General features: G+C 37.8%; 1 protein-coding gene across 1 annotated transcript; it reads right to left on the bottom strand.

The window, feature by feature from the left end:
- Positions 1 to 1,237: 1,237 nt before the first annotated feature.
- On the bottom strand, positions 1,238 to 23,295 carry LOC139730914 (actin-depolymerizing factor 2-like). The gene is made up of 6 exons (XM_071641793.1): positions 23,179 to 23,295; positions 17,044 to 17,073; positions 13,323 to 13,418; positions 12,597 to 12,626; positions 8,911 to 9,131; positions 1,238 to 4,687 (listed from the first exon to the last, which is right to left on the bottom strand). The coding sequence occupies exons 2-6, from the start codon at positions 17,044 to 17,046 to the stop codon at positions 4,531 to 4,533; spliced, it is 507 nt and encodes a 168-aa protein (XP_071497894.1). The 5' UTR covers positions 17,047 to 17,073; positions 23,179 to 23,295; the 3' UTR covers positions 1,238 to 4,530.
- Between the last annotated feature and the right edge of the window lie 1,388 nt (positions 23,296 to 24,683).

The following is a 24,683-nucleotide window of genomic DNA, read 5'->3' as shown; positions in this document are numbered from 1 at the left end:
TGGGAGACATATTGCCTGTGGAGAGTTGTTTTGGCCTATGTTGGTGGCCGACTCCATTTTTTACGTACATGTGAACATTGCTAATGTACATCAAAGCAGCGACTTGGTGATTTGCTGTATACTACTTGCTGGATTATCACTCACACATCGACTAGACGCGGTCATCGGGATTCACCACCTATTGCTGTGGATTAATACTATAGATTATATTAACCTGTGTCCATTGATTTATGTCTGAGTGTATCATACACATACATCTGTGTATGGAGGAACATTCATCTCTGCATCAAGGATCATTCGTCTGCTCATCAAACTATCTTTTGGATATTTCCAGGGGATTATGCATGCTCTGCTGCTTGAGGCTGAGGCACCACACAGCAGGAACATTGGGAAAATGGGCGACTTTCAGTATGCTTGTATGGATGGAAATGAGCTGCTTAGTGAAGGTCAGTGCTCTCTTGAGTGCTTTTCTAGTTAGCAACTGCACTACAGAGTTGTAAACACAATACACGACAGATGTATGCTGATACATATGTAAATGCTGAAAGTTAACAGACTCCTGGACAGAGACAGGGATGGACAAAAGGACGTACACACTCCAAGGAACCCACCACAAGCACCACAATTAGGTTCTCACAACGCACCCATCATCCAAGTTGGAACTGGTCACTGCATTGAAAGTTTGCACACACAAAAAAAAGGAGAAAAATGGCCAAGTCTTGCATGTAGGCGTGAACATGATACTCAAAACCTTTTGACCTCGGCATAATTATATTAACTTGGACAGCACTATAAAGTAGACTCCTGAAGTACGTTTGTCAAAACTTTACATTTGGCATGGATTAATGTCACTTGGGTTCGTTTGCCCTGGCGTGATGCGAGAAAAGAAATGAAATGTCTGATACTGTAAACGTTGATATTTTTGTGTGATTAATATTTCGCCCCGAGTGGCTCAAAAACACATTCGCAGGTTCTTCAATTTGTACTGCCCCAATTGTCAACCAATTCCAAATGTGCACAGAAAATTGTGAAGATACGCTATTTTCACAGGTTTTTTAATTCACGCAAGCCAGAAGTTAACGCGAAATACGTGAAAATCAATGTACTGCGAAAATGTTTGCATTACCAGTATTGCAGAACTCCTCAAGCAATCCCACAGATCAGGACACAAAACTTCATACCTCACTTTTACACACATGCACTCAGTATGCAAGTAAAAAACATTTTACACAACAAATTTATACAGTCTTGAACTTTTCTTTATACCAGGAAGCACTTATCATCCCCCACCACCTATTCCATTCTCATTTCCCAAAAACATGGATCCTGGAGTCAAAATAAAAAATAAGCAAAAAAAGAAAAAGAAAAAAAAAAGAAAGCAGAAAACCACCAGTACAAAGCAACACAGAGCCAACACAGCTAGATGGAATGGAGTTACATATGTAATCTTTTATGCTGTCTTTTTAGAGAAATTCCTGTTAATGCATATATATATCACATGGAAATAACCAATGTTGATTTTTCATTAGTATGAGAACAAACCACCTGCAAAACTTCAAAAATGCTGCAATACAAACCAATGCTAATCAAAGCACTAACTGATAAATTAATTATGTCCAATCCTTAAGCAAAGCATGAAACATTTTCCCCTCCATGGAACAAAATATACCCAAGAAATGCTCTTTTGCTTGAGGTTTTATTTTTCAACAGGTTTGTTACCAGGCTAAAAACATTTGCAATTGCATTGTTTGATTGAAGCTACAGATCTTCAACACAATAACTATTCTTTATAATCAAATTAACTTTTTGTCTCAGTTACAGAAGCTACAAAATCGCAAAAGCCATGCTCAAAACAGTGTACATAACATAAAGACAAAAACTAACTTAGGTTTTGCATGTAAATTCTGAAGCCTTACCCATGAAATCTGATGCCAATGAAAATATATACATGTATCTCTACCAAATCTTTATGGTAAAATATGATTGAGCACATATCAGTTTTCAAAAAACGAAAAAAAAAAAAAGAATATCAAATATACAAAGATCCCCTATCAACAGCTTTCAGTGGAGGGGAAAAAGAAAAATCTGACTGGACTAATGTTTTTGTTAAAACTCAGTCAGCCACTACACCATAAATTTTCTCATGCATGAATGGATGAACAGATCATAGAGAAAGCTATTCTTATGCTGCAACCCAATATGCAAATCCTCCTTCGCAATCACAAAAGCAGAGCCGTCATATAAAAAGAAGTATTTTCTTCACCCCATCCGAACATCTCGAGGAAACAGTCATCTCATGAATAAGAATTTTACATCTCAATTAATCAACATGACTGTGCAGATTGGTGGGGGAATTCCACACCACCAGCATCATACCAAGGAGACCAAACACCATTGAGTTGGTCACCATCTGAAATGTAAATGCTTCATGAGGCCTAAAATTAACTACAAACACGCAGCCTTAATATCTGCAGCTTTCTTTTGATGCTATGCAAAGGAACATTTGTAATTTTCAGTTGAAGGAGACTGTATGACACAACTGGTCATAAGATGGTTTATTCACACAATCCAACATTACTGCATGCATCACTCACTTCGCCACCAAACATAGGGGAGCAACAATTCCAGTATTATTACTATGTATGTTCTCTTTTACAACATGGTCTACTCAAAAATGCAAGTTTATCAATAAATTTGTATTTTTAACAGTTTTCCTTACATTTCATGATGGAATTGCCAAGCTATTACATACTGATTATGCTGTGTGTTTTTTCCCCTTCACATGTCAACAGAACAATCACAATATTTACCACATTTGCCGAATCTGCTGGGACAACAAAATCAGTTCACAGTATACATGTACACATTGTCACATTATAGCCCCTTTTCTGAACATACATTGTACTTGATACAAAGAGAATGACATACACTACAGGTTTTTGTTGCCCCCCTCCCCCCCCCCCCCCACCAGATCACACACCATTGGATGTTATGAGTTTCCCTTTGACTTCGTCAAGTGAATTTGCCAATCTTGCTTATTCATATTCGAGAAAACAGTTACATAAGTCATGCTGCAAATAAGAATACACTTTATAATTATTGTTTGAGGAATCTAAAAAGGATCTTTGAAAAATACATATGTATATAACTTACAGAAATGGGTTCTGAAAATATTAATCTCAATGTGGCATTTACAAATTTGTCCTTCTCAAATACATCCTTGACAAGATCCACAATGGTAACAGCAGCTCTGGAAGAAAGTAATCTTGACATCTTTGGTTAAATAATGGGTTGTTTAATTGCCAAACGTATGAAAAATGAGAGATGTCATGAGTAACGCTTCTTGGAATTTGCCTCTACACACGGGGAGTATCTCCTATTACAACAAAATATTTTGAGATTCACAAAGATTAGAAGTACTGCTAGATCCATATTCTCCCCTGGCCTACTAGAAGACAGTTCCCTTTTCCTTACACATAATGATATCGATAACTTTCACATGCAAATGATAATCCATATTCAATCAATACCAAAGTCGTTAAGTCAAGATAATGTTGATCCAGGGGTAAACTCGGTGTGACAAGCTTGGTTGTAACAAGACACCACACATTCACAATGTTTTCTCCAATTGTGTAAGTTTGCCAGTAAATGCATCAGCAGTAGGCAAGTGGACTTAAGTCAGCCCACTTGCTTGAAGCAGGGAGTCTTGACATGGGGAATGAACATGAATGGTAGACTCCAGTTTTATCTCGTGATTATTGATTCTTTATGACCTCAGTGGTGAGCAACAAATACAATGTTACTTTTGCAATAACAGATGTAATACCACATGTACATATTTATGTACAATACATCATGTGAAATGCTACAGGAGATCCAGGTACAACAATGGAAATCTGCTATGTATTGGCTTTCAACAAATTTCCCTTGTATGTCTCACATTGTAGTTGAATTTTTTTTCCAGTTCACTTCCAATATATTATATTTCCATCTGATTTAGAGACATATTGTCACTATGCATAAATGTATCAATTTCACACTCCTGGATAATTTTGAATGGGAGCAGTCTGTGAGAACGTCACAGACTCTTTCTTTCCCTTTTTTTTTTTCTTCTTTTTTGGTATTGATGTAATGGATGATATAGTCATAATAAATATGTACTTCATCCAATGTAGGACATGCATAGTTTTTACTTAATTGCTCCATCATTCCAAATTTGAGGAGAAAAGTGTCTTCTTTTCTTACACTTTCTGATTTACAATCATGTTTGGCGCTTTGTTACTTTTTATCTTGATTTTATGCGGGTGGAACATAATGTTGTAAAGCAGAGCGATATGTTGAAAACAGTCATCTGCACTCAGTAGAGTAAACAGCTCACATTTGTGAGGCTTGAAACCAGAAACCAGATTTGGGTCGAAAAACTACAACTAGCAGGACAGCACGATTGCAGATATTTCTCTTCGAGATTGTATTTTCTGTGTTCTTTCAATGCAACACAAAATACATCCCCATGTTTGCCACCTGATGAAATTACTTCCTGCTTAGTTGTTTCATCACATTTTCAAAAGTAACTTCTTCCTTTTCATTTGCACATATCACAGGCGTATTGTCTGCCACTTCTTTCTTCAGGTCCTCCACGCTGGATGCAAAACACATCTTTTTCTTTGCATGTAAGTTATCTGGGCACCTGCAAATAACAAAGCATAAAAAAGATTATTCTTTTAAGTGATGCCCACAAGCTGCAACAAAGATAGACAAATGTTTGCTATGTGTGAAGCCTTGCTGACAGGTGAGATAGTGTTCTTGTTGGAAGTATAAATAAATGTATTTGCATGTAAAAATACAGGCAGTAACACAAAGCCTAGTACAGTTGGTCGACCCTCAATTATTTGCAGATATTTACTGTTATGAACCATATGCATTATATGCCTCTGAGTGATTTAGACAGATCACAAATCATGTACATTATGGAGATATATTTAACTTGTCTGTCCCTATGAAAATGTAAGTCTACAGGAGCAAAAAAAAGTTGAGAAAATTTGAGGAAACTGTTTTCCTTCCAGGTGTATGTAAACATTTGGCTCAACTGTGTAATTGTAAAAATATTATGTAAGCAAATTTGTACCCTTTACACTCATCTATCAATCCTAAGCTCAATACAATTCAACTTAGGAATGACCTGTTTTAGAGCTTAGTGAAACACCCCCACCATTCATATGGCCACTGTGAAAATATGAGGTCCACTTGTGACGTCATCAAATCATAGGGCAAAATTCCGTTGTATGGATGCTGCGAATGAGGGTTCAGGTTTACAATGATCTACAGGCAACCTCACCTAAGTCGAAATATTTGGGATTGAGCAAAACATGTTGACTTACACAAAAGTGTACTTGCGCATAAGTCAACATTTCATTGACTTGTATACAATTATGCGCATCAGTGACAAGTCTTGGACACTCACTGGTATACATTTCATCATCAAACACATCAACGGCTTCTTGTAAAGCCATCTCAAAATATTTTGTTTGTGTAAACAGCAGGAAGAAAAAAAAGATGTTTCAAGTGCGATTTTTCATAAAAATGTTTATCTCCTTTAATGGTGATTTGAAAAGGGAGATGATGGATCATGGTCCTAGTCTCACTTCTCTGGTCGCTAGAACGTGCACACTGCAATGGCTTGGATTTCAAGTTCACGCATTTTAGGTGCTGATTTATGGTGGCAATGCAACAAAAGCAAGAGAGAGAGATTTTTGAAAGAGTGGGAACATAGAAAGAGTCCAGAATGTCAGACTGTGAACCTCGGCATAGCTCGGCTCTTTCCCATGTGTACTTAAGACTCCAGAGAGTTTCACTGTGACTGAATCGCAGAGATCAAAGACAACGCACATAACAGTATTGCAGTGTGTCCTTAAGAAATGATACAAGGTTCTGATCCGAAAATGAAAAAAAAGGTATGTTATTTCGAAGGTATGATCATCCAAAAATGAAATAAGTTTGCTATTCCAAAGGTTCATTTAATCCAAAATGAAATCCCAAAATGGTTTGCACTGACAAATCATCTTTACATACATGACTTGTTGACTTACTCATGTCGGCTAAGACGAGGAAATTTTCAAGAAATAAAAAGGAAAAATCTAGACTTTTTTGCCGAGTCTATTTAGGCAAGTTGTTGAATTACGCGGTGTCGACTTCTGCAAGGTTAACTGTATTTAAGCTGCAAACGGCCTGCAAATGTGGGGTATTCATGTTCAGTATGCTCTCAGCTTTCGATGGAGGTATTATTTGCTTAGTTCAGAATCTCAATGAATTTCCAGTTAAAGTCTGACAAGCAGCAGAAGATCTGGGGGTATCGTGCTCACCCGAATATCTCAAGTTCACCTTCCACACATTCTTGCAGACTCTTTAATATCCGAGAACATTACAAACTTGGGGGGGGGGGACAGCTTTGAGAACACCTATGTGGGCATGGTGTCTTATTTGCATATTCCATCATACTGGTAAAAATACCTGCCAAAGTCACTGTATTGAGAAAATTTAGAAAATGTAGAAAATATATCCCCTTCATGTATGCGGGGGTGTATAAATTGAGATCCTAACCCCCTAGGCCCGAATTCACGGAAGGTGGTACAAATGAAACCATGGTTTAAACCCTGGAAAAAAAACATGGAGCGCCAAGTGTCGCACAGAACATTTTGCTACGAAATTGGTCATTTCGTCGATAAAATGACCGTTTCGTTTAAGAAATTATGTCGTGGACGAAATGTTCATTTTGTTACAAAGTGTTGTCATTTTGTTACAAAATAATAATTTCACCGACCAAATGACTGAATTCGTAACGAAATACTGTATTCCATGCGAGACTTGGCGCTCCATGGTTTTTGTCCATGGTTTAAACCATGGTTTCATTTGTACCACCTTCATGAATTCGGGCCCTAGAGATGCTACCTGCCAAGCTTGGCGAAAATCTGTCATGGGGTTTTCAAGATGAAAATGTATAAAGTTTACACATGATGGACGAAGAGTGATTGTAACAGCTCACTTGAGCCTTATGCTCTGCTCTGGTAACAATGCAAGTAAGGGAAAAAATGACAAATCCTCCTGTACTAACAAAATCTTGCATGTTTCCACAATCAGCTTGGTACACTGAGTGAGTTGTGCCATAGATATGCTCACTTAAAATATCTGTAATACTAGTACTGTAAAAGTAGAGATTTTCACACATTTTGTGGTGACCAGAAACAAGCACAAAAATAAGAGCATACCAATATTTTTGCATCTAATAATATGTACCCTTCCAAATTCATGACTTGATTTCAAGAAATTCACAACATAGGAAATTCATCCTACCTGGCTGAGTGCAACAATCTTCACTCTAACAGTAAGAAAATTTCCCTCCAATAAAGAAAGCTCTGTGCCTGTGTTCTTCCAAATAGAGCTGCCCATATCATTTTTCTTTCAGATAACACATGAAACTAGAAATGTCGCTTTGGCGACTGGTATGCCTCCGCCATAATGCATGGTTCTCCTAAAAGGTTTATATTACAATGTCATGACAATGTGTGATGACAGTTTCACATAACTAGCAAAATGACAGGTTTGTCACAAATGTGTTGAATGTTCACTTTCCTTGAACCAGGTTTGCTGTATTTGTCTGAGTGCAGGTACATGTATGTATGGGGATTTGATGATTTTTACTTGACTTCTGACCCTTTTATAAGTTTAAATGCATTGAGTAATTTTCAAGGTATGAAGAGAAAATGTAATTTCAGTATCAAATGGAAACTTTTTGCATTTTAGCCTGGCCTTTGACCTTTGACCATATGACCCTAAAATTCCCAAAAGAATCACTGTCAGGTAGAACATGCATATATATGTACTATGTTTCATGATACCTCGAGTCACTTTCAAGATATGGAGGAAAAAGTGAAATATAGCACTCTCACTTGAGCTTAGACCTTTTGGCAGGAAATTTTCCAGAGATTCTCCATTAGGTAATACATGTATCATATTTTAAGCATATTTTAAGTTTCAAGAAAAATCCTGCAAGCACTGCATAAATGAGGGAAATAATGAAATTTTGAGGAGTTGACCTTGACCTTTGACTCATAAATTACCTAGATAACCCCTGCCAGTCAGTAAATGCATATGTACCAAGTTCCATGAAGATACCTTGAACCATTTGCGAGATATGGAGAAAAAAGGGAAATTTTAACATTTTCATCTGATCTTCGACCTGTTACCCTCATGACCTCTCTGGAGAACCTTTATTTGGTAGTAAATGTACACACTAAGTTTCAAGAAAATTCCTTCAGGCACTGCATAGATATGGGGGAAATGGTGAAATTCTGAGCATTTGATCTTGACCTCTTGGATCTTTAATCTCTTGCCGATTTCACTCAAAATTGCCCCATCATACCTCATCTTTGGACCAAGTTTGGTGAAATTTGCTTTATCTAGTCTTGAGTTATCATGTAAATGGATAAATTTTAGGATTTGACCTCTGACCAATTTTGCTAAAAAACTAATCAAGCAATTGCCCCATCATACGTCATCCTTGAACAAAGTTTGGTGAAATTTGCTTCATCCAGTCTTGAGTAAATGGATACAATTTCACGATATGACCTTGACCTTTGACCTCTGGCCAATTTTACCCAAAATCTAATTAAGTAATTGCTCCATCACACTTTATACTTGGACCAAGTTTGTTAAGATTCAACTCAATATTACTCAAGTTATTGCGTAAACAATTTGGGAAGGACGTACAGACAACCCCAAAACATAATGCCTCCAGCACCCTTCCGGAGGAAGCATAAAAAGCTTTGAAATGTTATGTAGTGTCTACTCATCAACATTTCTGAGGCTGTATTTCCTGTGACAAGTCAAATTCACATTAATTTCAAATCTACTCACCACTGAAATGCGACACGATTTAGAGCTGATTTCCCTCCCTCCTGCTGAAGATTGTCAAAGTCGTACATTGCGAAGACAATCGTGTCATCTGTCAGCTCCTTAGTCACAAAAGCGCTATAGTGGGCTTTGAACTCGTCAAGCTCGACATATCTTTTCTTTTCTTCCCCCTCCTTTTGTTGCGGTAATGGAATCCGATCGCTAGAGCTCTTTAGGGTCCAGGTCTGAAATGATTAATATGCTATATATTTAGAGCAACAGCTGTGAGAATCCTTTGGCTGCCTGCACTGAAAGCAGTACTAAACTGTTTTTCACAACAATCCTCTCCCTGGATTTTGGTTGCTGTTCATGCCATATGATATTTGAGAACTGTCTTACCACATGGTAGATTTCTTACTAAATTCCAATATTACCTGACACATTAACAACAGTTTTTCAGGGTTGAAAGACAGAACATCACTGGGGAAAAAAGGAAAGAAAAAAAAAGTGTTTTTTTTTAATGACAATTCATTTTTAACCCTAACTAGGCTGGGGGGGGGGGGGGCCTCCGAGGCCCCCCCCCCCTCGACGTTCCTCGCGATGTATCGCAATCGCAGAAAGCTATCGCCACGACGTTTCATGACTTTTTTCTTTCGAGTCTCGCGCATCTTTTGACACCAAATTTGTGACGCCCGGGCACGCGGTTCCGAAGTTACGCATATATATGTACATGCATGTCAGACCAAAAATTGCTCAAAAACGTGAATTCGTGTACAATTTCAATGCAAACTGTGCTTACAGGCAAATTTCATAAAAGCATGATTATTTTGGTGTTTTATCAATTAAAATCAATGAATAACATATTTTCATGTACGGAGCGATGTCGCGGACAAATTTCTTCGCAAAAACAATGAAAAACATGAAGTCGAAAAAACAAGGAAATACATAAGAAATTCAAAAAAACAATAAAATACTTAAGAATTTTTTCTGATATCACAATTTTTTTTAATTACATTTGCTAAGGACACTAAAAAGAATATTTACACAAAAAATGTGCCTGTTTTGAGCTTTACTTTGTGATTTATACCAAATAGTCTGATTTCATTCATCATTATGCATAAATTTGCATAATTTAGCATAAATTATAATTTTTTGAAAAATTAACTTCAAGATATTTTAGATTACATCATAGGCAATGCGTGTGCCAATTTTCGTTGCGATCGCGCAGTCGACGGCCGAGATCTGGAGGGGGGCCTGGGAGGCCCCCCCCCCCCCCCCCCACCCCCAGCTCTATCAACTACCTAAATAGCCCGGCCTAGTTAGGGTTAAGACTTGAAACAGAATAAGTCATCAATGTACAAACTCGCAGTTTTAACTTGGCTCTATCACTTCTGGTTCTAGAGAAGGAGATTTGCAAAGATTCCCTTATTTGGGGGGTTTGGGCCCCCTGGGGACCCACAGGGGAGGGTAGTGCCCATTTGAGCAAATTAAGATACTATCCCAATAGGGATGCTACCTGCTAAGCTTGAGCCTTTGGCTCAGGTGAGCTAAAAATGCTTTTGATTTCATTACATACATACAAGGAATGAGCAGATCGCGACAAAAATCGGCACACACATTGCCTGCAACGTTATCTGCAAAACCATAAAGTCGATTTTTCCACAAAAAAAAATTATGCTAATTTACGCATGATGTATGTCTGAAATGAGACTAATTGCTGTAAATCACTAAAAAGCTCCGTAAAGGCCTATTTTTGGTATAAATGCTTTCTAGTATCCTTAGCAAATGTAAGTGAAAAAATTCTGTCAAGAAAAAATGCTTAAAGGGATTGTACAGTTATGGTTGAGACCTAATTTCAGGTTTCTAACATTTTTTGGTGAGATAATGAGAAACCTCTTATAAAATGTGAAAGAGCATATAATTCTATGAGGAATTCAACGTTTATTTCATGAAAATTGGTTTTGAAATGGCTGAGATATCAAAAAAGAGCGATTCTAATAAAGTGTGGGACCCACACTTTATTACGATCACTTTGTTTTACTTTGTTTTTTGATGTTTCAGTCATTCCAAACCCGATCTTCGTCAAATAAACTTTGAATTCCTCTTAAAATGGTATGTTCTGTACTACATCATAAGTGTTTTCTTGGTATCTCGCAAAAAGTTAAAAACCCAATTCTCATCTCCACCAAAACTGTACTATCCCTTTAAGTACTTCATTGTTTTTAAAAAATCTATGTATTTCTCTGTTTTTGACTTTTTGTGTTTGTTTTTTCAATAAAATATTTTTGGCAACACTGTTCTGAGCATGTAAATATATCATTAATTGATTTTAATCAATAAAAGCAAATAATAATCATGCTTTTAGGAAATTGACTGAAAGCACAATTTGCATGCAAATTGCACATGAATTCACATTTTTGAGCAATATTTGGTCTAATATGCATGTATAAAAATTTATGTGTAACTTCGGAACTGTGCGTTTGGACATCACAAATTTGGTGTCAAAAGATGCGGGAGACTCAAAAGAAACTAGAAATATCACTGAAGGTGATTAATACCCCCGCCCCGTGACGACAGTCTTACCCAAGGAATGATCTTTCCTTGATCTTCTGCCATTTAAATGCCGTTACCATGGCAACGCAGCTTCCGACACGTCCGAAAAATATGTCTAGCACATCTTCCCACCAAGACTATTGTGTGTGCCACATTTCATAAGCTTTTGTCAAAAACTGAGGAAGTAGTTCAATCCACAAGATCTTTCCTTGATCTTCCGCCATTAATATGCCGCTACCATGGCAACGCAGCTTCCGACACGTCCAAAAAATATGTCTTGCACATCTTCCCACCAAGACCAATGTGTGTGCCACATTTCATGAGCTTCAGTCGAATACAGAGGAAGTAGTTCAATCTGCAAGATCTTTCCTTGATCTTCTGCCATTTATATGCCGTTACCATGGCAAAAATTTTCCATCATTTTGGCTCATAATATGTGAGCTGTTACCATGGGAACATACTTTTTGTCACTGTCAAGAAATGTGTCATGCTGACCTATATCCTAAGACAAACATTCAATATGAATTCCATGAGAATTGGAAAAACACTGATGAAGCAGTTTTGCCATGAAGCATTTTGCCCTATATTTTACCAATAACATGCCGTTACCATGGCAACGCACTTTTTGCCACTGCGGAAATATGTGTCTTGCACATTAACATATTCAGATGAACATCTGTACCTAATTTCATAAAAATTGATCAAAAACTGTGGGAGGAGTTCGCGACGCAAGATTTGTACCCATTTTTGCCCATAATATGCCGTTACCATGGCAACGTACTTTTGGGTACTGTCAAAAAATACGTCTTGCACATCTACAACCCAAGGCACACATCTGTGCCACGTTTTATGGGAATCGGTTGAAAACTGAGGAAGTAGTTCGCGACGCAAGATTTGCAACGGACCGACCGCCCGACCGACCGCCCGACCACCCGACCGACCGCCCGACCGTCCGCTGATTCCTATATACCCCCTTCAAACTTCGTTTGGCGGGGGTATAAAAAGCCATCTCAGAAAGCCTCCAGGCCTAGTTCGGGTTTAACATAAACATCAGTAGCCCACTAAAGCCATTAAAACCTATATAGCCATCACTTAGAAATACTGAATGGGTACAATATGTATGTAAATATCTTGCTGAGATAAAGCCATATACTTACATTTGTCTCTTTGCCGTCAATTTTCACTGCCTGAAAGAAATAATGACAACACCATAAAATTATTAACTTGCAGATTGTTTTCCAACAATTCATAGCATTTTCCCCTTTCCCCCATGGAAGTATGGAGAGCTGTTTAATTACTGGAGGTTCCTACATCCTTCCAGCTCAGAGAAATTGACATTGTAAATAACTTAACATGCACTGCAGAATGAAAGCATGCAAATAACTGTTCTTAAACAGTGTTGTTGTTTTTTTTTACCCACTCAGGACACTTTAAAATAAATCAATATCTTTCTGTTGCAAGGTTTGTCTGACCATTCAATATCAAGCAGAAAAATAATTGGAAAATTTGAAATTGTTCGGTTCAAATTTTTGAAATTCCTGTCTGATATGAGAAAATACCCAATATGTGTATAACAAAATCTTCCAATTCAAAGAGCTCTTCAAACAAAGTTTCCAACAACCTTAGGAACTGTAACAACTTGCAGTTGCAGTTTTGGCTAGTCAGTTTGGAATTTGAATAAAAAGGAGAACTCAACACTAATTGTTGTACCAAATGATCTTCTTGTTCAGTGAAGAAGGCAATATCCCAAACACATAAATTTTTGAAAGGACTGTATGATTTTCTTCAAACTTCACTTACTTACAACTGTGTATGTGCGCAACCATGTTTTTACATAACTGAATCCCAATTCCCCTGTAACTGTTGAATGTGCATATACATACCTTAAGTTCAAATACCAAATACTGATGAGTCTTTTTTGACTTCTGTAAGTCTGCAACATCTTTGATTTCCTTGGGAACTTGGACACCGGACAAAGCCTACAGAGAAAGACAAAATGTCATGATCTTCAGAATAAGTAAACCAAAATCAAAACAAATTGTACTGCTCCTTTAAGATATCACTTTAGTGTGCAAAGAAATGTGTGCAAGCTTGTGAATACAGAAACCATTTTTTATTCTGTTGTCATTGACCTCATTGAACATGAGTTCACATGGAAGGATTGTGTTCCAATACTTGTCTGCACTGTTCAACCTGGACAGTGTGATTTTTTTTAATCAATAATACCAATCAATAATTTATCTTCATAAAAAAAAGATCTTAACTGGTGACTACATGTACCCTGAACAAGTGGAGCAATCTGACATCAGTGCAGTCAATTGTGCATATTTGCAGATTTGCAGATTTGCACAGTCTAACCAAGTCACTTCATCCTATCATAAATAGTTCACTGACATCAAGGCCAGTGGTCAAAATTAATGAACATCATCAAAATGCAAATGAAGGGGCATCGCAAAACACAGGCTCTTCATCTTCGTATGAATCCATACACATACAGCTTCATGTACAGTTGGGTCCAAAAGTTTCAGGCACATTGGTGTGGGTGTCAAAGTCAGATTTTGGGCCTAACTTTGTTTTACTGTCCACCCTTAGTGTTTTGATAGTTTTACCCTATTTCAGGGGTGCTGAATAAAAATCTGGATAATGAGATGAAGTTCAAAATGGCCATCAAAATCTGAAATTCCTTTATATCTCCTGATATTGATAAATGGTGAAAAATATTGCACACAAAAATATAGTTTTATATTTTGAGTGTGCTGAATCAAATCTGGTGATGCAACTTTTATATTAAAGAGGATCTTTTCAAAATATTCTTCAACAAATTCCAGTGTATTTCCTTTCAGATGATGAAAAGTTGAAACAAGATTTGATGGTTTTAACCTATTTTGAGGGTTCTGAATCCTCATTTAGACATATGACAACTTTTGTATCCCTGAGGGTTTTGAGATATCCAAAATGGCTGCCCAAAATGGAAATCTAAATATTTACGTATTTCCGTATAAATTGTACAAAATTAAGAATAAATTGATGGGTTTACCCTATTTTGAGGGTTCCAAATCTGAATCATGTAGATGCAACTTTTATATCAATGAGTTTTTTTTTTTTCCATAAATCCAAGATGGCAGCCAAAAATAGAAATTCCAGTTTAAGCATTTCCTTACAACTGGTGAATTAATTGAAATTATGGTTTTACGCTATTTCGAGGGTGATGAATCCGAATCTGGTTGATGCAACTTTTCAATCCTTGAGCCTTTTGAGATACACTGTATACAAGGTTTTTTACATATACACTTTGGCCCTGTCTTGAATGTCACAAAAACCTAACTAATACAACACTTGCATCAGCCAGATTTGGATTCAGCACCCTCGAAACAGGATAAAGTATAAATCTTTTTCAAATTCATTTACATTTTATAAGGAAATGCCTATTTCATAATTTAAATATTTGGCAGCCAATTTGGATATCTCAAAAACCTCAACCGGTGGGTAAAATAGTTGCTTCATCAAGATTTGGATAGAATACCCCCCAAAATAGGTTAAGACCATCAAATTTTTCATTGTTGCAAAGGAAATATAAGGGAATTTCAATTTTTGACAGCCATCTTGAATATCTTAGAATCCCCAAGAATGCAAAAGTCCCATCATCTAGATTCAGATTCTCAGCACCCTCAAAATACATTCATACTTCATTTTTGTGTCTAATTTGGCACCATTTATACAATGTATGGAAATATATGAGTTTCAGACTTTAACAGCCATTTTGGTAGCCATTTTGAATATCTCAAAACTCTTCAGGATGCATAACTTGCATCATGCAAATTTGGATTCAGCATCCTTGTTATACAGTATGTCTAAAAAAAAAATTACAATTGGATTTTCGCATTGATAACACCCAATACGACTGAACTGTCCAAATGCTACTTCGGGGTCTAAAAATATAACATCTTTGCTCCATTTTGCAGAAAACCCCTTTCAATTTGGTTGAACAGTTACATAGAAATGTGAATTGTTGTATTAAAAGCATGTCATGAGTCTGATTCTTCCAAGTTTAGCACTTGGATGCCCTTGGAACTGCATATCAATGTGTAAACACAATAGACAGCACTTGGAGGGAAGAGATTCCTGACATTCTCTACAAAATTCATTTTTCTCTGACCACTCAAGCAAATTGAATGGGGTTTTCTGTGAGATGTGGGCAAAGAGTTATAGTTTTATACCCTGAAATTGTATTTGGATTGATTCACTATTTTAAAAGTTATCATTGCAGAGGGTCCCATTGTATTTTTTTTTTTTTTTTGGACATACGGTGTATATGGAGAGATAAGGAGTAAACCATCAAGAAAACATCGGATGGACAGTAAAACAAGGTTAAGCCCCAGTCATCCAGGCTACAAGGTCCAGCCCCTGTCATCTAGGCTACACAGAAGGAAACAATTTTCCTAAAATGTTTTCATACATCTCTGCTAATTTACATTGAGCAGAGATACAATTTGTCTGTTATCATCAAAATATAAGCTGACAAGAATTACAAAACTTGTGAACATTTGAGAAAAGTTGATTCCCTTCCAGGTGTATCTAAACTTGTGGCCCAACTGTACTAAAGAGCAATTTTTATGAGCTTAGCACCAACCATTCATGGGATCAGGGCAGCCATAAAAAAATAAAAACTCTGCCTACATGTATTTAGAGTAATATGGATTTGTCTATTCTTACCCTTACTAACAACCAAATCAAACTCTCGGACTCGAACCTGAGACATGTAACAATCTAGTCCATGGTCATACCAACCAAGGAGGTTCAAAAGAATGGAGTTTTTGTGATAGTAATTACTTTTCGCCATCCCTACTTATAAAGGAGAGGTGATATATGATGGTTAAGACATGTGAATGTGCAAATAGAAATCGTGCACAAAAAAAAAAATGTAAAAAATAAAAATGAAAATTACTCAACTGGGCATGCCCATGCGCTAATCTGATATTGTCAATTCTAAATAAAGATTATACTCGAAGATTAGTCCATATCAGTTCTATTTGTCAGGATTAAGTGGAAAAGGAGGGTACAGTTTGAAATACTCTCCCACGATACGACTCTGATTTCTTGAGGGGAGTGACTTTTGTTCTCAATGGTTAATCCTTTTTCGACCAGCACTTGTGCTACTATTCGGAAATTTCTACCATAAATTGTGCAGTTTGACTTGCTTTTCCTTGTAGCAAATACAATGTGTGAAAATGATTGACCAGTCTAAAATAAAGACCTATATAATGGTGGTAAATAATTAAGAAAAAACATAATTTTAGAATATTTTCTTATGTATTTTGTTATGTTTTGGTGAATAGTGCCCTCAACGAGTGACCTTGTACAGCATGAGTTGCTCTAATAATATGCAAAATATTACAGTAATACATCAAAAATAAGATACATAAGGGATACAATGTACACCCCCCCCCCTCCCCCCCGCTTTTTCAGGCATCTTTCTGATCTACTTTGACGACAAGAGCTTTTGGATATAGGTAGAGCCATTATGTAGAAATTATTCATTTGTAGTTTTAATATGTAGTTTATTAGCTTGTCAAAGCTACAGAAAACCCACAGAAACACACTCACCATGTTGGACTACAGATGGATTGCACTCTCCTGCAGAAAAACAAAGACAAGATATACATGTACTTTCTGAGAATTACAAATAACCACACAGTTCTTGAAATATCAAAGATGATATAATACTACACACACTGACGTGACAACTTTGCATAAAAAATTAACATTGCACATTACTAAATCCGTCTTGTGGGATGCATTTTTTTTTTTGTGCCAAAACTAGGATGTCCCATGGCCTCAAGATTCCCCACAGACCTGTAAAAATATTCTAGTCAATCACAGAGCTCCTCACTGAGACTCAGAATTTCTGTATCAAATTGCTTATTACCTCCGACAAGGGAGGGAGTTAATGTTTTCATTGACGTTTGTCTGTGTACAAAATAATTCAAAAAGTTGTGAACGGATTTGTATGAAACTTACAGGAAAGGTTGAGAATGACACAAGGAACAGATGACTAAATTTGGGTAGTGATCTGCAAATTGCCATGGATTTTATGAAGGGTTTTCGATATTTTTGTAGGTAGGGTCAATGAACTACGGAGTTCAAGTTGCACGTATTTGAGGTTTGCCTACACGCACTGAAGTGCGTGTTCTAGTTTCTGTTAGGCCGGCGCGCCAAGGCGCCGCACAGCTGAAAATTGATAACGAATCAAAAGGCTTCTGTATTTGGAAATCGGGCGATTTTCAGTACCGGTATGCATACAATGGATGGAAATCACTATTCTCATTTGGAGTTCTCTAACAAGATCAGTGGTGGAAATGAGCTGCTTGGCAGAGGTTTGCGCTCTCACAGTGCTTCTCTAATTTTCAATGCTTCTAAATGGTAATTTCCCCTCTTGCAAAACTAACCAATATTCATGTTGGTCACATGGCCCACTACTAACAGCATGGTGCTACATAACCTTTTTTTTTTTCACCATTTGTCTGGTCAGGCAAGCACATTTTCAAATTGATGCAGAACACTTGCCCCAACAAATTTAACTTGACATCTGTATGGCAATGAAAGATTCCATAACTACCCCACAGACTTAGGGAGTGTTTATTTGTGAGCAGGCATTGATGACGCATCGATTCTGTGCAGCTATTGCTTAGTATTGGAGATGCTAAATTGAACCGTATCAAGAGATTTCATGGAATTAGAAAGCTGAAAAGGGAAGAAAAATGAAAAATCGGATTTGAAAAGTACGTCGGTCGCAAGCTGTCTCTGCGTAGTGCATCAATTTCACACAGAACGATATTGATCGATTCTGATAGTCTCTAATTAGTCGCATATTAACAATATCGAACACGACTTGTGGAATATGTACTTTTTCCCCGACGCATCTTAGGAATTTTTTTTTCTCATTAATTTCCTCGCCACTATCATGATTATCACTCTTCAAATAGATAGAGCTTATTTATACCAGGATTTAGACATTAGTTCTTTAAAAATTGTGTCAAGTATTGATTTTATCATGACAGTTTAAGTTGATAATGATAACTATGTTAATTTGAATAGTGTTGTAGGGAATACAGGGAGGTTAGAGAAGAAATGGAAGAAAAAGGTAAGGGCTAAGGAGGGAAAGGGGAGGGGGAGAGAGAAGAAGATGCGAAGGAAGTTGAATTCAAAGGGGATTTGTTTATCCACTTTTTACTGTCAAGCCGACATAATCATTGTGGTTAAACACTGAACAAGTGGCTAGTATCACAGACTATTAACAATCAATTATAATTGTTATTTCGTCTTTTAGATAATCGGTCATCCATCGTGCTATGCGTATGCCGACACAATCGTCAATCAGCGTACTTTTGAGTTAAAATTAACTAAATTTAGGGTAACACCCCCAGTATTCGGTCACTTTAGCTTTTTTGCAATATTTTTCAAACTACAATAACATTTCTGATACTAGTGTACTTGCAATTCTGATGTATTGTGCTATTCAGAAACAGGTATAAAACCTGTCTTTCAACAAAGAATGTACGACTGAAATGAATTCCATGATATTCAAAACACTGCTTTATTCATCATTGGTGTTTGTGACTTTTTGTGTCCACACAGCTGGTATGTATCTGCATTTCTTCACAGTACAATTGTAGCACATTTAACTGGAAACTGTTGTACAATTGCAGATGGATATCAAAATGATACTGATATGGCATTATAGCATTAAACATTTAAAGATGTTTCTTCATGTTCTAAAAAGACATTTGAAAATCACTCATCATTTGGATGATGAATGATTGTATACCACAGGTACAGATGATACGACTCACGGCCGTGTCCGTGAATTTACATCGTAAAGAAAAGTATCCCGCAGAAATACGAGACAAACCAGAATCCGTGGAAAAGTTATTTAACCCATTTGATAATTCTACATTTGCTGGAAAAGCGCATTCATTTTCTCTTCAAAATAGAACAATAAATCGCCGTCAGCGATGCAACGTTACAGAGCAGAGTGTACGGGCTTCTACACATTTGAATGTGTTCATGCGTGCGTGCAGACAGCTGACAGACCAGATAGTCCATGGGCCAAGACCCGAAAAATGGGTTGTTGGTACCATCTGAGGTGGCACAACCTTTTTGGTGTCATTTTGTTTGTCGGGCATAGATATGCTTATCAAGCTATGATAGCATTTCCAAATGAGTAGCTTAGTCATAATAAATGAATTTTTAACCAATTTGGTCTCGTATTTATATCCCTATACTTCTGAATCGAAACTAAACCGCTATACAAAGAATTCATAGAGCACTGCCTTCTTTATGTCCACAGTTGTTCTGTTGTAAACGCGGTGCGCTTAGTCTTTATTCAAGGCAGCGAAGGGAATATCCAAAGGGTTATGATGTCCACAGCTGTCACGCGGTGCGCTTAGTTCTTTATCTAGACCAATGTACCGTTATCATATCTAAAGTTCCTCATAAAAGGGATTATCTATACTGTTTTTATACTACCCTATCGACAAATACATCAGTTTTAAACAAAAATCACTCTGTTCATTTACAATATCATTCATTGTAATGTATCGTAGTGTACCGGTACATTGTTTTTGCATTATCTTATATTGTTGGAGGGAAATAAAGCGACATTGGCGTGGTATCAGCATTTTCACCGTAGCGTTTTCACCGGAAAATGATAAATGATTGAAAAATACGGTAAAATTCACTAGGAATTGCTTTTGTTGTTGTTGTTTTTAGATAAAAGGATATACACTGTATCATACGCTTTGGATATTCCCTTCGCCGTCTAGAATAAAGACTAAGTGCTGTGGACATCATAACCTTTGGATATTCCCTTCGCTGCCTTGAATAAAGACTAAGCGCACCGCGTTTACAACAGAACACCTGTGAACATGCCATAGAGCTGCATTTTACAGCTCTTTGGAACAAACAGAAGACTGTGCTCTTCTTTGTATGGCGGTTAGTTTCGATTCAGAAGTATAGGGATATAACAACGAGACCAAATTGGTTAAAAATTCATTTACTATGACTAAGCTACTCATTTGGAAATGCTATCATAGCTTGATAAGCATATCTATGCCCGACAAACAAAATGACACCAAAAAGGTTGTGCCACCTCAGATGGTACCAATATCTGGCCTGGCCCATGGACTAAGAGGGGATGGTACCGGTGACCAACCCTGGACAGCCCAGACACGCACACTTTGCCAATACGGTGCGGCACGGCCACTGCACCGGCACCGTACCTTCCGACACTGTACACACATGCACATACAGTAATTTGTAGTCACAATGACATGAAAATGTCTACAAACTCGATACAATCCTCACAAGCATTTGTACAGTACAATTCATCCGCTTGAAATATGAGAAACGGGGAAAAATACGAACAATGCGCGAAATATGCGTGGAATATCAGCGATTGATCGCAAAAAATGTTGCCGCTATCGCGTTCACGACGTACCGAGTGCGCTGTTCATCACCTGCTAGCCCAGGTCCGCGCCCGCGCCCATCCAAACAGTTCGACTGCTTTGTGGGTCATTCCTTCTTGCCGAGCTCGCAGTGTGAAATGCATGCGTTATTACATACGCACTACAGAAGCTACAGCTGTACTACAGCTAAGTAGAGGACGCAAGGCGTAATTAGAAATGAGACATCACGATTGGTAGGTGAATTGTCGATTTTTTTTTCGGCGGCCGAAAAAATAGTAAATATCAAAAAAGTCGATGCGGCAACTGAAAATCGAGGCGGGCGGGGAGCGGGCTGGGACGAGAATTATGAATTTCTTGGTATTTTCAGCGCCATTTTGAAAATAGTAAATAGTAAAAAAATCGATGCGGCGGCCAAAATCGATGCGCGCGAGGACGAGAAACTGGTTTCTTTTTTTACTTGGCCTAATACATAGATCTACGTATACACCATATCTACAGCAATGTATGTGACATATATAATATTTCTTTAATCTCAATTTTCATTTTGTTTAATATCACACAGAATTTCACAAAATCCCCAAATATATCACCTTGAAAACTCCCCAGAATACGGTCACGCGATATGCGTGTTCAAGGCAGCTGAAAAATGCGCCGTGCGCTACCTTGTTGGCGCAAAATTGCATCAGTGACGTTGCGGCGCCCATTGGTGACCGAATACTGGGGAATCGGCACTTGCATTCAACCCTTGTACATTAAGACACTGTATCAGGTGTATCGGCACGTTTTTCTTTTGCATTTTTTAGGATAACATCACGCTCCAAGCTTGCGATTTAGTAAGCAAAAAAATCCTGTGAGAGAACGGCATATTTCTCGATTTGTAGCGCTTTTTCGGCGACCCATACTCTTAAAGCTGGGCTCAATCCGTGCACGCTTTTGGACAGTAGCGCCAATTCTGCACTTTTGACGGTAAAATTTGGGATTTTGGACGGATTTTTGGAGGGGGCTAACAAGGGAGTTTCCTGTTGTGAATGAGTGTTCAAGTACACTGTATGTGACTTGATGTGATTTGATTTGCGTGTGTTGTGACAGTTGACCTTACTGGCTGGTGATAAGTGACCAAATACCGGTAGCTGACCGAATACTGGTACCCTTACCCTACTTTTCGTCTTTAATTGGCTACAAAATTTCATGAAACTGTCAGATATGGTCCATCTTGACATTTCTGATAGCCACAAGAACTTTTCATTGACAAATTAAGGAAGGAAATGGTAGGTGTGCATTTCTACATGATTACCAAATGATCTGCGCATGCGCGAATGAATATTAATATCAGTTCTCAGTTAGCCGTCCTGGTTTTTTTTTTTTTTCCACAGGCAAACATTGTGTATTATAATATGTGCCGACGGTTACATTTTATCCATACCCGATGGACAACAAGGCTGTTTGCGCTAAATTAAAACCTCAGATAAAATCTTTCACTGGGCTCTTAAAACAGATCATATTGTATTTGTAAATCGATTTCCGCGCCTCTGATTGTAAGTAACAAACTTTACCTAACAGTATGGCTACGAATTTCCGTGTAAAACCCTATATTTTGGTCTCTGGTCACCAAAATACTAAGCCATACAGGTGGTACATAAACCATGGCATAAGCAAGGGTTGCAATGCGACCCCGACTCGGTACGGGTTGGGATCGCTGGTGCGCCCCTGCGGACAAGTTATACCGGTAGTAGTACGCTTCCGCGCGGGGCCGGGTGAGTATTCTGCAGTTAATTTGTTCCAAACAATCAAATGGGGGCAATAAGGCTTACACGTCGTCGGACCTCGACCGTAGCACAAAAATTACGGGGACGGCTATTAAACTATAAACAGCCCTGTCGCTGTACACAAGTGGTCCGCACGGAGTCAGGTCGGGCTAGGAGACGGCTAACCATCCATGTTCAAGCTAAAAAGCTCCAAATACTCAGTACCTATAATGACATGTGCCTATTTCTCAATTCTTCCGTCACGCCATTTCGTGCTATATTTACAACGCAATAGGGGTTGTCTCGCGCACACAGGCCTTGCACATGAGACGACGGGCATGGCAGCGCCCGCGATTTAGCTACATTTATCCGTTTTACATGTCAGCTATACTCTAGCTTACTCCCAACCAGGAAGACAAGTAGTTTCAATATAATTATCATGAGTTTTCGACATCGGCCAAGTTTCATTCAGTCTTCAATCGAAGGAATCAAGTTTAACTGACAGAGCTGATACTATGGTACAATCTTACCTTCGATTCACAGTCAAATAAAATCCAGAAATTCGAAATCTCCGATAGGGCGTCGCTGACACTTACAGATCTCCACCGCTGAAGAGGGCAAGTATTTAACGTGCGCGGTGAGCGTGCGCTCTCAGTGTAGGCGGAATGTCCCACTGCACAAGTCACATGATCTGGAAACGCCCAATTAGGCCGCGGTATCCGTATATGGCATTAGGGTCATAGTAAGGGGAAGGCTTTCCAAATAAGGATGAATAAACACGCCCACATTGCATATATAATCAGCATTACAGAGTGTACTCCGTACTCGCAACTCTCGTCAGCTGGTGGTTGACAAAGCGATATTGCATAATTATTATCAACCTTCTGTTTTTCCATTATTTTTGTAATACTCCGGTTTCGCGATTAGATCAAAATACAGTGGTCTCCGCATGACATCATCGAAACAAAATGGAAACAAAAAAGATGAACTGTGCTCTCCACTGGTGCAAGCATCTCTTGATTTTTTTTTATTTTCTCCAATACCATATTTGGGTGATATGGGAAAATAACAATAATTAAAAAAAAAAAAAAAAAACATTGTCATTGCCATATATGTACATACTAGTACTTCGTCAATGGAATACAATTCTACGTTTTTCTCAAGCTGCTGGCGCTTATGTCTTAAAAGTTCCATTCTTTTTCACCACGAAGACTGATATTGGTAACAGACAAACGGAAATTAGCTAAATTTATGATGTCACTAAACTCGCTACTCCCCTACTGGTCTGTGAATGCCAAAATAGGCCTATAATCAGTAACAACAGCAAATACTAATGAGCAATCAAAGTATGACATAATAATTTATAAATTCATACACAATGTTGTGAACATTGGTAGGATGTTGCAGTACATCAAACCATATTTGGCAAACGTTTGGGTCAACTGTTTGTTTTTTGTTTGGTTGTTTGTTTGTTTGTTTGTTTTTGATCGACAGTCAGTGTAAGATGATTTGCGGAAGATATCTGTGTACGTTTATGACCAATTTGTGAGGCATATCATCATCTAAAGTTCAAAAGTCAACGATCACTAAACTGTGGCATTCATTTTGATATTATTATAGATGACATGAAAATTGAACAGAAAGAAAGTACGAAGTTTTTAGGCATTACTATAGATGACAAGTTGAACTGGAATCTGCACATTGCCAATGTTGTGACTTCTGTAGCACGCGGAGTTGGAATATTGTACAAACTCAGACCATACATATCAAGCTCTACGTTGTTCACCATTTATAATTCCATTATCCTGCCTTATATTTCTTACTGCAATATCGTTTGGGCTTGTCAGAAGACTAAACTCAACTCACTGTTTCTCCTTCAGAAAAAAGCTGTTCGTATTTGCACGAACTCGGATTACAGGTCTCATGCAAACCCATTGTTTTTTCAATTGCGTACACTTTCCATTTACGACATTCATTACCTCCAAAGTGCTGTCTTTATGTATAGATTCCATTCGCAAGAACTTCCCACCAACCT

The sequence above is a fragment of the Diadema antillarum genome, unplaced genomic scaffold (assembly GCF_040938485.1).
Source record: "Diadema antillarum isolate AM-2024a unplaced genomic scaffold, OU_Dant_1.0 seq00000343_RagTag, whole genome shotgun sequence".
NCBI classification, from domain to species: Eukaryota; Metazoa; Echinodermata; class Echinoidea; order Diadematoida; family Diadematidae; genus Diadema; species Diadema antillarum.
The sequence above is the reverse complement of the archived record's forward strand: the minus strand, read 5'-3'. Positions and strand labels throughout refer to the sequence as shown.